The sequence below is a fragment of the Saccoglossus kowalevskii genome, chromosome 11, assembly GCF_978046115.1.
Source record: "Saccoglossus kowalevskii chromosome 11, keSacKowa6.1, whole genome shotgun sequence".
In the NCBI taxonomy this organism is placed as follows: domain Eukaryota; kingdom Metazoa; phylum Hemichordata; class Enteropneusta; family Harrimaniidae; genus Saccoglossus; species Saccoglossus kowalevskii.
This window is the reverse complement of record NC_140651.1, coordinates 1,131,853-1,146,711: the sequence shown is the minus strand read 5'-3', so window position 1 is coordinate 1,146,711 and position 14,859 is coordinate 1,131,853. Positions and strand designations below refer to the sequence as shown.

Below are 14,859 nucleotides of genomic sequence, written 5' to 3'. Positions count from 1 at the left end.
ACAAAACAAACCCAAGTCTGTACTGCTAGTCAAGTGTTCTTAAAATCACAGTACCATGTGCTGATCATCTGGTATGGTATATATGTTTTTTTGAGGATGTGGGTGGCCCTGAAAAGGGTTGTTTTGTTTGTTTGTTCCAGGATTTTATCGCAATGAATATTCAAACCCAGAGCTAGCAAGAATGTTTTGTAATGTTTGATGCACTGTCAAAAAAATGCTTCTAATTGAACAAAGCAAAATGCAACCTATCAATTCACTCAATCCAAACAATTATTTTTACTACCACGAATTAAGAGTTTTTACGATAAGCTAATTAAATGCACAGAATAATCAGCTGCAAAGCACCTACATGTAGACAAAGATACACATGTACTGGTGTATTATGCAAATAACCTGAATATCATGTTCAGATTTATAACAAAATGTAATAAGGTCTGGTGGTCAAAATATAATACCGGTACTTGTGTACCAAGTTTCATTTCAATCCACCCAATGTCTCTTGACATATCGGTGAAGGAATATTTCATTACAACATTACTCCATAAATGGATCACACACAGTAGCTAAAAATGGCAGTCCCATGGTCACTGAGACAAGGATGAAAACTGTTAACTACATGTACCTGCAATTCACGCTGTTCAATCTGGTCAAGTTGTTGTAGTAATTCCTCATCTAGGATATCATCATCATCAACATCCATCTCTTCCTCCATCCATGCCTCTTCCTCAGTCATGCTTGGCTGAGGGTGTGTTTGCTGTGTATGTGTGGTCTCTCTCACAGCCTGATGTCTGCTATGCTGTGAAATAACCAACCCAGAATTTAAGCAAGTCTGATTATCACTTTGAAGTAAACCTGACTGCATATTTTGTCTGTTGTGGTGATGTTGCCCAGTAATTGTTGGTTCTGATGATTGAAAGGATGCTGTGTGACCAGCATGTCTTGTAGTATCATTGGTGCTATGCAATGTCATGTTCTCCTCCACATTATCTGTAGTATTTCCAGCTGTGATTTGAGGTGGCAATGCTTGAGCTTCAACACCTCTGAAAGTCAAAATGAAAGATGATTATTAGCACTAGGTTACAGCCACAGTGGGAAATACATTCAGACTGGTAGTCAAATATGACATATTTTTAACTTAACATGTAACTATGACAATACATATATTTTCACAAATTATGCACAGATATTATGCTCACAAGTTTTAATTGCAGAAAATATTAACATATCAGCCTCTGACACCCTCTGTGGAGGTGATCTCAAAAAAACTTTTTCCATGAGGGTGAGCCACTGATCCTACATTGAGATTTTGAGGAATTTATGAACTGACCATTCAAAGTGTTCACAATATGGACATACTGATTATAAACTGACCATTCAAAGTGTTCACAATATTGACATACTGATTATGAACTGACCATTCAAAGTGTTCACAATATTGACATACTGATTATAAACTGACCATTCAAAGTGTTCACAATATTGACATACTGATTATAAACTGACCATTCAAAGTGTTCACAATATTGACATACTGATCATAAACTGACCATTCAAAGTGTTCACAATATGGACATACTGATCATAAACTGACCATTCAAAGTGTTCACAATACTGACATACTGATCATTAACTGACCATTCAAAGTGTTCACAATATTGACATATTGATCATTAACTGAGCATTCAAAGTGTTCACAATACTGACATACTGATTATAAACTGACCATTCAAAGTGTCCACAATACAGACATAATGATCATAAACTGACCATTCAAAGTGTTCACAATATTTACATACTGATCATAAACTGACCATTCAAAGTGTTCACAATATTTACATACTGATTATAAACTGACCATTCAAAGTGTTCACAATATTTACATACTGATCATTAACTGACCATTCAAAGTGTTCACAATATTTACATACTGATCATAAACTGACCATTCAAAGTGTTCACAATACTGACATAGTGATCATAAACTGACCATTCAAAGTGTTCACAATACTGACATAGTGATCATAAACTGACCATTCAAAGTGTTCACAATACTGACATAGTGATCATAAACTGACCATTCAAAGTGTTCACAATACTGACATACTGATCATAAACTGACCATTCAAAGTGTTCACAATACTGACATAGTGATCATAAACTGACCATTCAAAGTGTTCACAATATTGACATACTGATTATGAACTGACCATTCAAAGTGTTCACAATATTGACATACTGATTATAAACTGACCATTCAAAGTGTTCACAATATTGACATAATGATCATAAACTGACCATTCAAAGTGTTCACAATATTTACATACTGATCATAAACTGACCATTCAAAGTGTTCACAATATTTACATACTGATTATAAACTGACCATTCAAAGTGTTCACAATATTTACATACTGATCATTAACTGACCATTCAAAGTGTTCACAATATTTACATACTGATCATAAACTGACCATTCAAAGTGTTCACAATACTGACATACTGATCATAAACTGACCATTCAAAGTGTTCACAATACTGACATACTGATTATAAACTGACCATTCAAAGTGTTCACAATATGGACACACTGATTATAAACTGACCATTCAAAATGTACACAATATTGACATACTGATTATAAACTGACCATTCAAAGTGTTCAAAATATGGACATACTGATTATAAACTGACCATTCAAAGTGTTCACAATACTGACATACTGATCATTAACTGACCATTCAAAGTGTTCACAATATTGACATATTGATCATAAACTGAGCATTCAAAGTGTTCACAATACTGACATACTGATTATAAACTGACCATTCAAAGTGTTCACAATATTTACATACTGATCATAAACTGACCATTCAAAGTGTTCACAATATTTACATACTGATTATAAACTGACCATTCAAAGTGTTCACAATACTGACATACTGATTATAAACTGACCATTCAAAGTGTTCACAATACTGACATACTGATCATAAACTGACTATTCAAAGTGTTCACAATATTGACATACTGATCATAAACTGACCATTCAAAGTGTTCACAATATTGACATACTGATCATAAACTGACCATTCAAAGTGTTCACAATATTGACATACTGATCATAAACTGACCATGCAAAGTGTTCACAATATTGACATACTGATCATAAACTGACCATTCAAAGTGTTCACAATACTGACATACTGATCATAAACTGATCATTCAAAGTGTTCACAATACTGACATACTGATCATAAACTGACCATTCAAAGTGTTCACAATATTGACATACTGATCATAAATTGACCATTCAAAGTGTTCACAATATTGACATACTGATCATAAATTGACACTTGCATTTCATTAAATATTTATTGTAATTATACCGATGTGACCCCCTTAAATATGATAAATAAAGCACCTCCCTGTTTTCTTTTAAATCTCGCTTTTCTGCCAAATTCTGTAACCAATCGCCATGAAATTTGTAAATTGCAATGCACACTTTATATGCACACTACACATGTATTAGGATTAGAATATTTAAAAGCATTTAATGCCATTTTTTAGCTAAAAAAAATTATAATCATGAGAAGTGTTATACCCTTTATTTGTGATATTGGTAAATATATCTGAGATGAAATATATCAAAAACAATTTACGCTTGCTTTTATTAGTTCCAGAAAATACTGGGTCAAATAATGAAATACAGGGTTGTATACATACATAGCTCTAGAGAGAACCAATTGTTGTGAGTTTTCTTCCTGTAATGACTCTACTTCGCCACCTAGTACCTTGACATTACTTGCCATTAGCATCAATACACCAAGACGACATTGCACATTGCCACATATCTGAATCTGTGAAGTTTATTAAATAACAACTCATTGAAAATGACACTCCCTGTCAAAATTTTTGAAAGTTCTTTTTGTGCTCGTCATATTAATGCAGAGGAGTTGTCATGAGCGTGTTCTTGAAACTTGAGTTCCAAGTGGCGTATACAACAGATTGTTTATTTACATAAAAACACATGTTCCATATAGTAGTAATATGGCCAATAATAAAAACAGCCGTTATTCGGCCATCTTTGATCTGATTATAAAACACACTGATATGTATGATGTATGTGCCAAATACAAATGAAAATAGTACATAAATTGTGGAAATATAGTAGTAGGGCTAAAAAGTCAGATGGCTGTCAATCGGCCATCCTTGACCAGATGGAGACCGACTTATAAGTCCCCCTTTTCGGACTTTGTCTGTACGGGGACTAATAAATTACTACTCATGGTACTTGCAATTAGCAGGCATCGCACTCACAGTAGGTTGGGTGTGTTTTGAGAGCACACATACATGTATGGCACCACACTCGCAGTAGGTTGGGTGTGTTTCGAGAGCACACATACATGTATGGCACCACACTCGCAGTAGGTTGGGTGTGTTTCGAGAGCACACATACATGTATGGCACCACACTCGCAGTAGGTTGGGTGTGTTTTGAGAGCACACATACATGTATGGCACCACACTCACAGTAGGTTGGGTGTGTTTTGAGAGCACACATACATGTGTGGCACCACACACACAGTAGGTTGGGTGTTTTGAGAGCACACACATGTATGGCACCACACTCGCAGTAGGTTGGGTGTGTTTTGAGAGCACACATACATGTGTGGCACCGCACTCACAGCAGGTTGGGTGTGTTTTGAGAGCACACATACATGTGTGGCACCACACTCACAGTAGGTTGGGTGTGTTTTGAGAGCACACATACATGTGTGGCACCACACTCACAGTAGGTTGGGTGTGTTTTGAGAGCACACATACATTGTGTGGCACCACACTCGCAGTAGGTTGGGTGTTTTGAGAGCACACATACATGTGTGGCACCACACTCACAGTAGGTTGGGTGTGTTTTGAGAGCACACATACATGTATGGCACCACACTCGCAGTAGGTTGGGTGTGTTTTGAGAGCACACATACATGTGTGGCACCGCACTCACAGTAGGTTGGGTGTGTTTTCAGAGCACACATACATTGCGTGGCATCACACTCGCATTGTACTCACCTTACAACCAGGTTGTATGCTGACATCCAGGTCAGGTATTGATCTATACTCCATACATTGTACTCACCTTACAACCAGATTGTATACTGACAACCAGGTCAGGCATTGGTCTATATTCCATACATTGTACTCACCTTACAACCAGATTGTATACTGACATCCAGGTCAGGTATTGGTCTATACTCCATACATTGTACTCACCTTACAACCAGGTTGTATGCTGACATCCAGGTCAGGAATTGGTCTGTACTCCATACATTGTACTCACCTTACAACCAGGTTGTATGCTGACATCCAGGTCAGGTATTGGTCTATATTCCATACATTGTATTCACCTTACAACCAGGTTGTATACTGACATCCAGGTCAGGTATAGGTCTATACTCCATACATTGTACTCACCTTACAACCAGGTTATATACTGACATCCAGGTCAGGTATTGGTCTATACTCCATACATTGTACTCGCCTTACAACCAGGTTGCATGCTGACATCCAGGTCAGGTATTGGTCTATACTCCATACATTGTACTCACCTTACAACCAGATTGTATACTGACATCCAGGTCAGGTATTGGTCTGTACTCCATACATTGTACTCATCTTACAACCAGGTTGTATGCTGACATCCAGGTCAGGTATTGGTCTATACTCCATACATTGTACTCACCTTACAACCAGGTTATATACTGACATCCAGGTCAGGTATTGGTCTGTACTCCACACATTGTACTCTCCTCACAACTAGATTGTATACTGACATCCAGGTCAGGTATTGGTCTGTACACCATACATTGTACTCACCTTACAACCAGGTTGTATACTGACATCCAGGTGAGGTATTGGTCTATACTCCATACATTGTACTCACCTTACAACCAGGTTGTATGCTGACATCCAGGTCAGGAATTGGTCTATACTCCATACATTGTACTCACCCCTTACAACCAGGTTGTATGCTGACATCCAGGTCAGGTATTGGTCTATATTCCATACATTGTATTCACCTTACAACCAGGTTGTATACTGACATCCAGGTCAGGTATAGGTCTATACTCCATACATTGTACTCACCTTACAACCAGGTTGTATACTGACATCCAGGTCAGGTATTGGTCTATACTCCATACATTGTACTCACCTTACAACCAGGTTGTATGCTGACATCCAGGTCAGGTATTGGTCTATACTCCATACATTGTACTCACCTTACAACCAGATTGTATACTGACATCCAGGTCAGGTATTGGTCTATATTCCATACATTGTATTCACCTTACAACCAGGTTGTATACTGACATCCAGGTCAGGTATAGGTCTATACTCCATACATTGTACTCACCTTACAACCAGGTTGTATACTGACATCCAGGTCAGGTATTGGTCTGTACTCCATACATTGTACTCACCTTACAACCAGGTTGTATGCTGACATCCAGGTCAGGTATTGGTCTATACTCCATACATTGTACTCACCTTACAACCAGGTTGTATACTGACATCCAGGTCAGGTATTGGTCTATACTCCATACATTGTACTCACCTTACAACCAGGTTGTGTGCTGACATCCAGGTCAGGTATTGGTCTATACTCTATACATTGTATTCACCTTACAACCAGGTTGTATACTGACATCCAGGTCAGGTATTGGTCTATACTCCATACATTGTACTCACCTTACAACCAGGTTGTATACTGACATCCAGGTCAGGTATTGATCTATACTCCATACATTGTACTCACCTTACAACCAGGTTGTATACTGACATCCAGGTCAGGTATTGATCTATACTCCATACATTGTACTCACCTTACAACCAGGTTGTATGCTGACATCCAGGTCAGGTATTGGTCTATACTCTATACATTGTATTCACCTTACAACCAGGTTGTATACTGACATCCAGGTCAGGTATTGGTCTATACTCCATACATTGTACTCACCTTACAACCAGATTGTATACTGACATCCAGGTCAGGTATTGGTCTGTACTCCATACATTGTACTCACCTTACAACCAGGTTGTATGCTGACATCCAGGTCAGGTATTGGTCTATACTCCATACATTGTACTCACCTTACAACCAGATTGTATACTGACATCCAGGTCAGGTATTGGTCTGTACTCCATACATTGTACTCACCTTACAACCAGGTTGTATGCTGACATCCAGGTCAGGTATTGGTCTATACTCCATACATTGTACTCACCTTACAACCAGGTTGTATACTGACATCCAGGTCAGGTATTGGTCTATACTCCATACATTGTACTCACCTTACAACCAGGTTGTATGCTGACATCCAGGTCAGGTATTGGTCTATACTCCATACATTGTACTCACCTTACAACCAGGTTATATACTGACATCCAGGTCAGGTATTGGTCTATACTCCATACATTGTACTCACCTTACAACCAGGTTATATACTGACATCCAGGTCAGGTATTGGTCTGTACTCCACACATTGTACTCTCCTCACAACCAGATTGTATACTGACATCCAGGTCAGGTATTGGTCTGTACTCCATACATTGTACTCACCTTACAACCAGGTTGTATGCTGACATCCAGGTCAGGTATTGCTTTATACTCCATACATTGTACTCACCTTACAACCAGGTTGTATACTGACATCCAGGTCAGGTATTGGTCTATACTCCATACATTGTACTCACCTTACAACCAGGTTGTATACTGACATCCAGGTCAGGTATTGGTCTATACTCCATACATTGTACTCACCTTACAACCAGGTTGTATGCTGACATCCAGGTCAGGAATTGGTCTATACTCCATACATTGTACTCACCCCTTACAACCAGGTTGTATGCTGACATCCAGGTCAGGTAATGGTCTATACTCCATACATTGTACTCACCTTACAACCAGGTTGTATGCTGACATCCAGGTCAGGTATTGGTCTATACTCCATACATTGTACTCACCTTACAACCAGGTTGTATACTGACATCCAGGTCAGGTATTGGTCTGTACTCCATACATTGTACTCACCTTAAAACCAGATTGTATACTGACATCCAGGTCAGGTATTGGTCTATACTCCATACATTGTACTCACCTTACAACCAGGTTGTATGCTGACATCCAGGTCAGGTATTGGTCTATACTCCATACATTGTACTCACCTTACAACCAGGTTGTATACTGACATCCAGGTCAGGTATTGGTCTATACTCCATACATTGTACTCACCTTACAACCAGGTTGTATACTGACATCCAGGTCAGGTATTGGTCTATACTCCATACATTGTACTCACCTTACAACCAGGTTGTATACTGACATCCAGGTCAGGTATTGGTCTATACTCCATACATTGTACTCACCTTACAACCAGGTTGTATGCTGACATCCAGGTCAGGAATTGGTCTATACTCCATACATTGCACTCACCTTACAACCAGGTTGTATGCTGACATCCAGGTCAGGTATTGGTCTATACTCCATACATTGTACTCACCTTACAACCAGGTTGTATGCTGACATCCAGGTCAGGTATTGGTTTATACTCCATACATTCTACTCACCTTACAACCAGGTTGTATGCTGACATCCAGGTCAGGTATTGGTCTATACTCCATACATTGTACTCACCTTACAACCAGGTTGTATACTGACATCCAGGTCAGGTATTGGTCTATACTCCATACATTGTACTCACCTTACAACCAGGTTGTATGCTGACATCCAGGTCAGGTATTGGTCTATACTCCAAACATTGTACTCACCTTACAACCAGGTTGTATACTGACATCCAGGTCAGGTATTGGTCTATACTCCATACATTGTACTCACCTTACAACCAGGTTGTATACTGACATCCAGGTCAGGTATTGGTCTATACTCCATACAATGTACTCACCTTACAACCTGGTTGTATGCTGACATCCAGGTCAGGTATTGGTCTATACTCCATACATTGTACTCACCTTACAACCAGGTTGTATGCTGACATCCAGGTCAGGTATTGGTCTATACTCCATACATTGTACTCACCTTACAACCAGGTTGTATACTGACATCCAGGTCAGGTATTGGTCTGTACTCCATACATTGTACTCACCTTACAACCAGATTGTATACTGACATCCAGGTCAGGTATTGGTCTATACTCCATACATTGTACTCACCTTACAACCAGGTTGTATACTGACATCCAGGTCAGGTATTGGTCTATACTCCATACATTGTACTCACCTTACAACCAGGTTGTATACTGACATCCAGGTCAGGTATTGGTCTATACTCCATACATTGTACTCACCTTACAACCAGGTTGTATACTGACATCCAGGTCAGGTATTGGTCTATACTCCATACATTGTACTCACCTTACAACCAGGTTGTATGCTGACATCCAGGTCAGGTATTGATCTATACTCCATACATTGTCCTCACCTTACAACCAGGTTGTATACTGACATCCAGGTCAGGTATTGGTCTATACTCCATACATTGTACTCACCTTACAACCAGGTTGTATGCTGACATCCAGGTCAGGTATAGGTCTATACTCCATACATTGTACTCACCTTACAACCAGGTTGTATGCTGACATCCAGATCAGGTATAGGTCTATACTCCATACATTGTACTCACCTTACAACCAGGTTGTATACTGACATCCAGGTCAGGTATTGGTCTATACTCCATTCCCTGAATGGTCTGGCTTCCATCTGTCAAGTGTAACATCAACATCCTATTGGGTTTGGTTTGCCACTGTAAATAACGCATAAAACATGTAAAGTTCCCAAGATTGTCAATTTACTGACACAATCTGCCATATGAAGCCAATTTACTGACACAAATAATCTGTCATAACATGCCAATTTACTGACACAAATAATCTGCCATACCAAACCAGTTTACTGACACAAGCAACCAGCCATATCAAGCCAATTTACTGACACAAACAATCTGTCATATCATGCCAATTTACTGACACAAACAATTTGCCATATCATGCCAATTTACTGACACAAACAATCTGCCATATCATGCCAATTTACTGATACAAACAATCTGCCATACAAAGCCAGTTTACTGACACAAATAATCTGTCATATCAAGTCTGTTTACTGACACAAATAATCTGCCATATCAAGCCAGTTTACTGACACAAACAATCTGCCATATCATGCCAATTTACTGATACAAACAATTTGCCATATCATGCCAATTTACTGACACAAACAATCTGCCATATCATGCCAATTTACTGACACAAACAATCTGCCATATCATGCCAATTTACTGACACAAACAATCTGCCATATCATGCCAATTTACTGACACAATCTGTCATATCATGCCAATTTACGGTCACAAACAATCTGCCATATCATGCCAATTTACTGACACAAACAATCTGCCATATCATGCCAATTTACTGACACAAACAATCTGCCATATCATGCCAATTTACTGACACAAACAATCTGCCATATCATGCCAATTTACTGACACAAACAATCTGCCATATGAAGCCAATTTACTGACACAAACAATCTGTCATATCATGCCAATTTACTGACACAAACAATCTGCCATATCATGCCAATTTACTGACACAAACAATCTGTCATATCATGCCAATTTACTGACACAAAAATCTGCCATATCATGCCAATTTACTGACACAAACAATTTGCCATATCATGCCAATTTACTGACACAAACAATCTGCCATATCATGCCAATTTACTGACACAAACAATCTGCCATATCATGCCAATTTACTGACACAAACAATCTGTCATATCATGCCAATTTACTGACACAAACAATCTGCCATATCATGCCAATTTACTGACACAAACAATCTGCCATATCATGCCAATTTACTGACACAAACAATCTGCCATATCATGCCAATTTACTGACACAAACAATCTGCCATATCATGCCAATTTACTGACACAAACAATCTGCCATATCATGTCAATTTACTGACACAAACAATCTGTCATATCATGCCAATTTACTGACACAAACAGTCTGCCATATCATGCCAATTTACTGACACAAACAATCTGCCATATCAAGCCAATTCACTGACACAATCTGCCATATCAAGCCAATTTACTGATACAATCTGCCATATCAAGCCAATTTACTGACACAATCTGCCATATCAAGCCAATTTACTGATACAATCTGCCATATGAAGCCAATTTACTGACACAAATAATCTGTCATAACATGCCAATTTACTGACACAAATAATCTGCCATACCAAGCCAGTTTACTGACACATGCAATCAGCCATATCAAGCCAATTTACTGACACAAACAATTTGCCATATCAAGCCAATTTACTGACACAAACAATCTGTCATATCATGCCAATTTACTGACACAAACAATCTGCCATATCATGCCAATTTACTGACACAAACAATCTGCCATATCATGCCAATTTACTGACACAAACAATCTGCCATATCATGCCAATTTACTGACACAAACAATCTGCCATATCATGCCAATTTACTGACACAAACAATCTGCCATATCATGTCAATTTACTGACACAAACAATCTGTCATATCATGCCAATTTACTGACACAAACAATCTGCCATATCATGCCAATTTACTGACACAAACAATCTGCCATATCAAGCCAATTCACTGACACAATCTGCCATATCAAGCCAATTTACTGATACAATCTGCCATATCAAGCCAATTTACTGACACAATCTGCCATATCAAGCCAATTTACTGATACAATCTGCCATATGAAGCCAATTTACTGACACAAATAATCTGTCATAACATGCCAATTTACTGACACAAATAATCTGCCATACCAAGCCAGTTTACTGACACATGCAATCAGCCATATCAAGCCAATTTACTGACACAAACAATTTGCCATATCAAGCCAATTTACTGACACAATCTGCCATATCAAGCCAATTCACTGACATCTGCCATATCAAGCCAGTTACTGACACAAACAATTTGCCATATCAAGCCAATTTACTAACACAATCTGCCATATCAAGCCAATTCACTGACATCTGCCATATCAAGCCAATTTACTGACACAAACAATTTGCCATATCAAGCCAATTTACTGACACAATCTGCCATATCAAGCCAATTCACTGACATCTGCCATATCAAGCCAGTTACTGACACAAACAATCTGTCATATCATGTCAATTTACCATATCAAGCCAATTCACTGACACAATCTGCCATATCAAGCCAATTCACTGACACAATCTGCCATATCAAGCCAATTTACTGACATAATCTGCCATATCAAGCCAATTTACTGACACAAATAATCTGCCATATCAAGTCAATTTACTGACACAAATAATCTGCCGTACCAAGCCAGTTTACTGACACAAACAATCAAAGGTCTCAGAATAATAATGAACTGACATCACATGATTAGATCACAAAACACTGTCTTGTTGCTTTGTTCATTAGAAATACTTCTTACCCGTTGCGTTGGTTGTGTAGCTGTAGAAATCAAGTCTTCTGGATCATCTTTACCAGAAAGCTTCTGTAATTGTGAATAAGCAGGTGTGCTGACATCTCTCAAACTCTCAACCTAAGAACACAAAACAGTAGAAAATAAATTCCATAGATTCAATCTATTTGTAATTTTTAATCAATGAAATAATTAGGTTACCTCATGAGGATACCAGATGATGGGGAACCTCACAGGGTAAAAAGTAATCTCGAAGACTATCAAAATTGCTTGACATCTTGTTATAGAAGGACAGAAAATGCTCTATTAATCAGAGTTTACACTGACGTTTGTTTCACTTGTGAAGTGTAGAAGATTTACATTTTAAATAGTATATTATAGCTACCTGCAATGAATGAACACCTGTTAGATGTGCTTGTTCTTGTGTTCGCAGTCCATCTGGTAAACATGGTTCACCAATATCTTTCAAGTCTGCATGTAACCATTGTTCAAATACTAATTCATGTACTTTTCTTGGAGATAGTGGAGAATTCTGAAAAAATGTGAATTTGTGTGTTTCACTCCAAGTTTTGGGCTGTCACTATTATATTATAACAAATATTTGTTGAACAGATTTGATTTTTCATTGTGATATTCTGGTCCTAGATGGAATAGCTACTGCATGTACAACTGGCAAAGAAAATAACACCCTGTTTCGTAAGTACATACTCCATAAGGCAGTTTTTTCAATAACCCTGCCTACCCATATTTTTGGTGAATCTTTCGACAAATCTTTTCCGCATTGCATTCAATTACATTAACATATTTAAATGAGCTATGGTGATTTGAACACATTGGCATCATCAAGCATTTTGATTGGTTAATGTGTAAGAGAAAAAAAATGATGGACATCATATCACTTTGAGCGTTCGCTTAAGATGAAACTAAATTGAATTTTACTTGCATTTCATAACAATACAAAAAAATGTTGTATGTTATTATAATTTCTAATGAGTAATAATTAACAATTGTGAAACACAGCATGACCGGATTGTGCTACAGTGATCATTTGCTACTAAGCAATGCAGTTGTATTAGTTTTTATTTGAAACTTTTTTTAGAATATACTTTCGCTACCAATAAAATTTTTAAAAATAATTGTATTTGGCATACCAGGTTAATTTGATTTTTTTTTCGAAGAAAGATGACACTGAGTGACATTATAATTAAATTTTAGGTGACTACTTTTTAATTCAGCATCTGGGAACCCCTGCTGTGCGTAAAACAGTAACTGTAGCAAAAAGAAAAAAAATGTATAAAATTTTAGATTAGCTTCTGCATTTTCTACAGTTAGTAGATTTTTCAATGAAATGAAGTCCCAAAAAAACAATTTGATGATCATCAAGAACCTACCACCATTTGGATGGGTCAATTTACAGCAGAATCAGGTATGTGCCAAATATGAATAAAAATGGTCAATAAGTCTTGGAGGTATAGTAGCTGCGAGTCATAAATAGTTACCAGTCTGCCATCTTTGATCCAATCATTGTGGACATGTATATTAACATGTATAATGTATGTATAAAATTTCAACAAAAACTGACAAAGCATCTCCAAGATGCCACATTTACAAAAAACAAAATGGCTGCCTGTCAGCCATCTTGAATTGAACATGTGCACATGTCCCATATAAAGTATTAGGCACATGCAATAACTAAACAAATTAGGTCCATAAAGTTCTGAAATATGACTACTAGTAATAAATATGAATTGATGACTTAAATCCAAATGGGTAATTTTTCAGTGGAACGGATTCAATCAAATTATATATACATGTTTATATGTACAAATTAAATTCACTGTCTGTCGGTTACCAACAATTGGGATTTTGAAAGAAACCTGTTCAAATATAACATGAAGTTACACACTAAATGCACAGTAAATTTGCACAAATGATAAAATAACAAATGTTATATCTTTTCTCCTATTTTTCACCCCTTTTGGTACGTACTTGATATTCATCTTTGATCCATTCTATACATGCTTCACACCATTCAAAACTTGCATGGATACAATAAGTAGATTTCAACCAAGCAAGACAAGACACCGTTGTTACCATGACTGAATATTAAAAAAACAAATTAAAATATTTCACAATGATTAATTAGCTTATTCGTATTATAGGATATCCATTGAGTGACCCATACTTTCAGAGTCCTAGACTTGGCCTGAGCAACTTGTTAACAAATTACGTCTATCACCACTGTGCCCTATAAGCTAATACATGTACCACTGTGTCACTTACACAAAAGATTTGCTGATACAACTAAACATG

General features: G+C 37.5%; 1 protein-coding gene across 1 annotated transcript in view; it reads right to left on the bottom strand.

Annotated features, from left to right (window-relative positions):
* The window catches only part of LOC102803647 (recQ-mediated genome instability protein 1-like), a 28,506-nt gene extending 13,863 nt beyond the window's left edge, over positions 1-14,643 (bottom strand). The window contains exons 1-6 of the mRNA XM_085505557.1: positions 14,536-14,643; positions 12,932-13,078; positions 12,556-12,666; positions 9,694-9,813; positions 3,724-3,857; positions 623-1,040 (exon numbers count right to left, since the gene is read on the bottom strand). Of these exons, the coding sequence (XP_085361683.1) occupies positions 623-1,040; positions 3,724-3,857; positions 9,694-9,813; positions 12,556-12,666; positions 12,932-13,078; positions 14,536-14,643 (1,038 nt within the window). The remainder of the gene's footprint in view (positions 1-622; positions 1,041-3,723; positions 3,858-9,693; positions 9,814-12,555; positions 12,667-12,931; positions 13,079-14,535) is intronic.
* Positions 14,644-14,859: the final 216 nt, after the last annotated feature.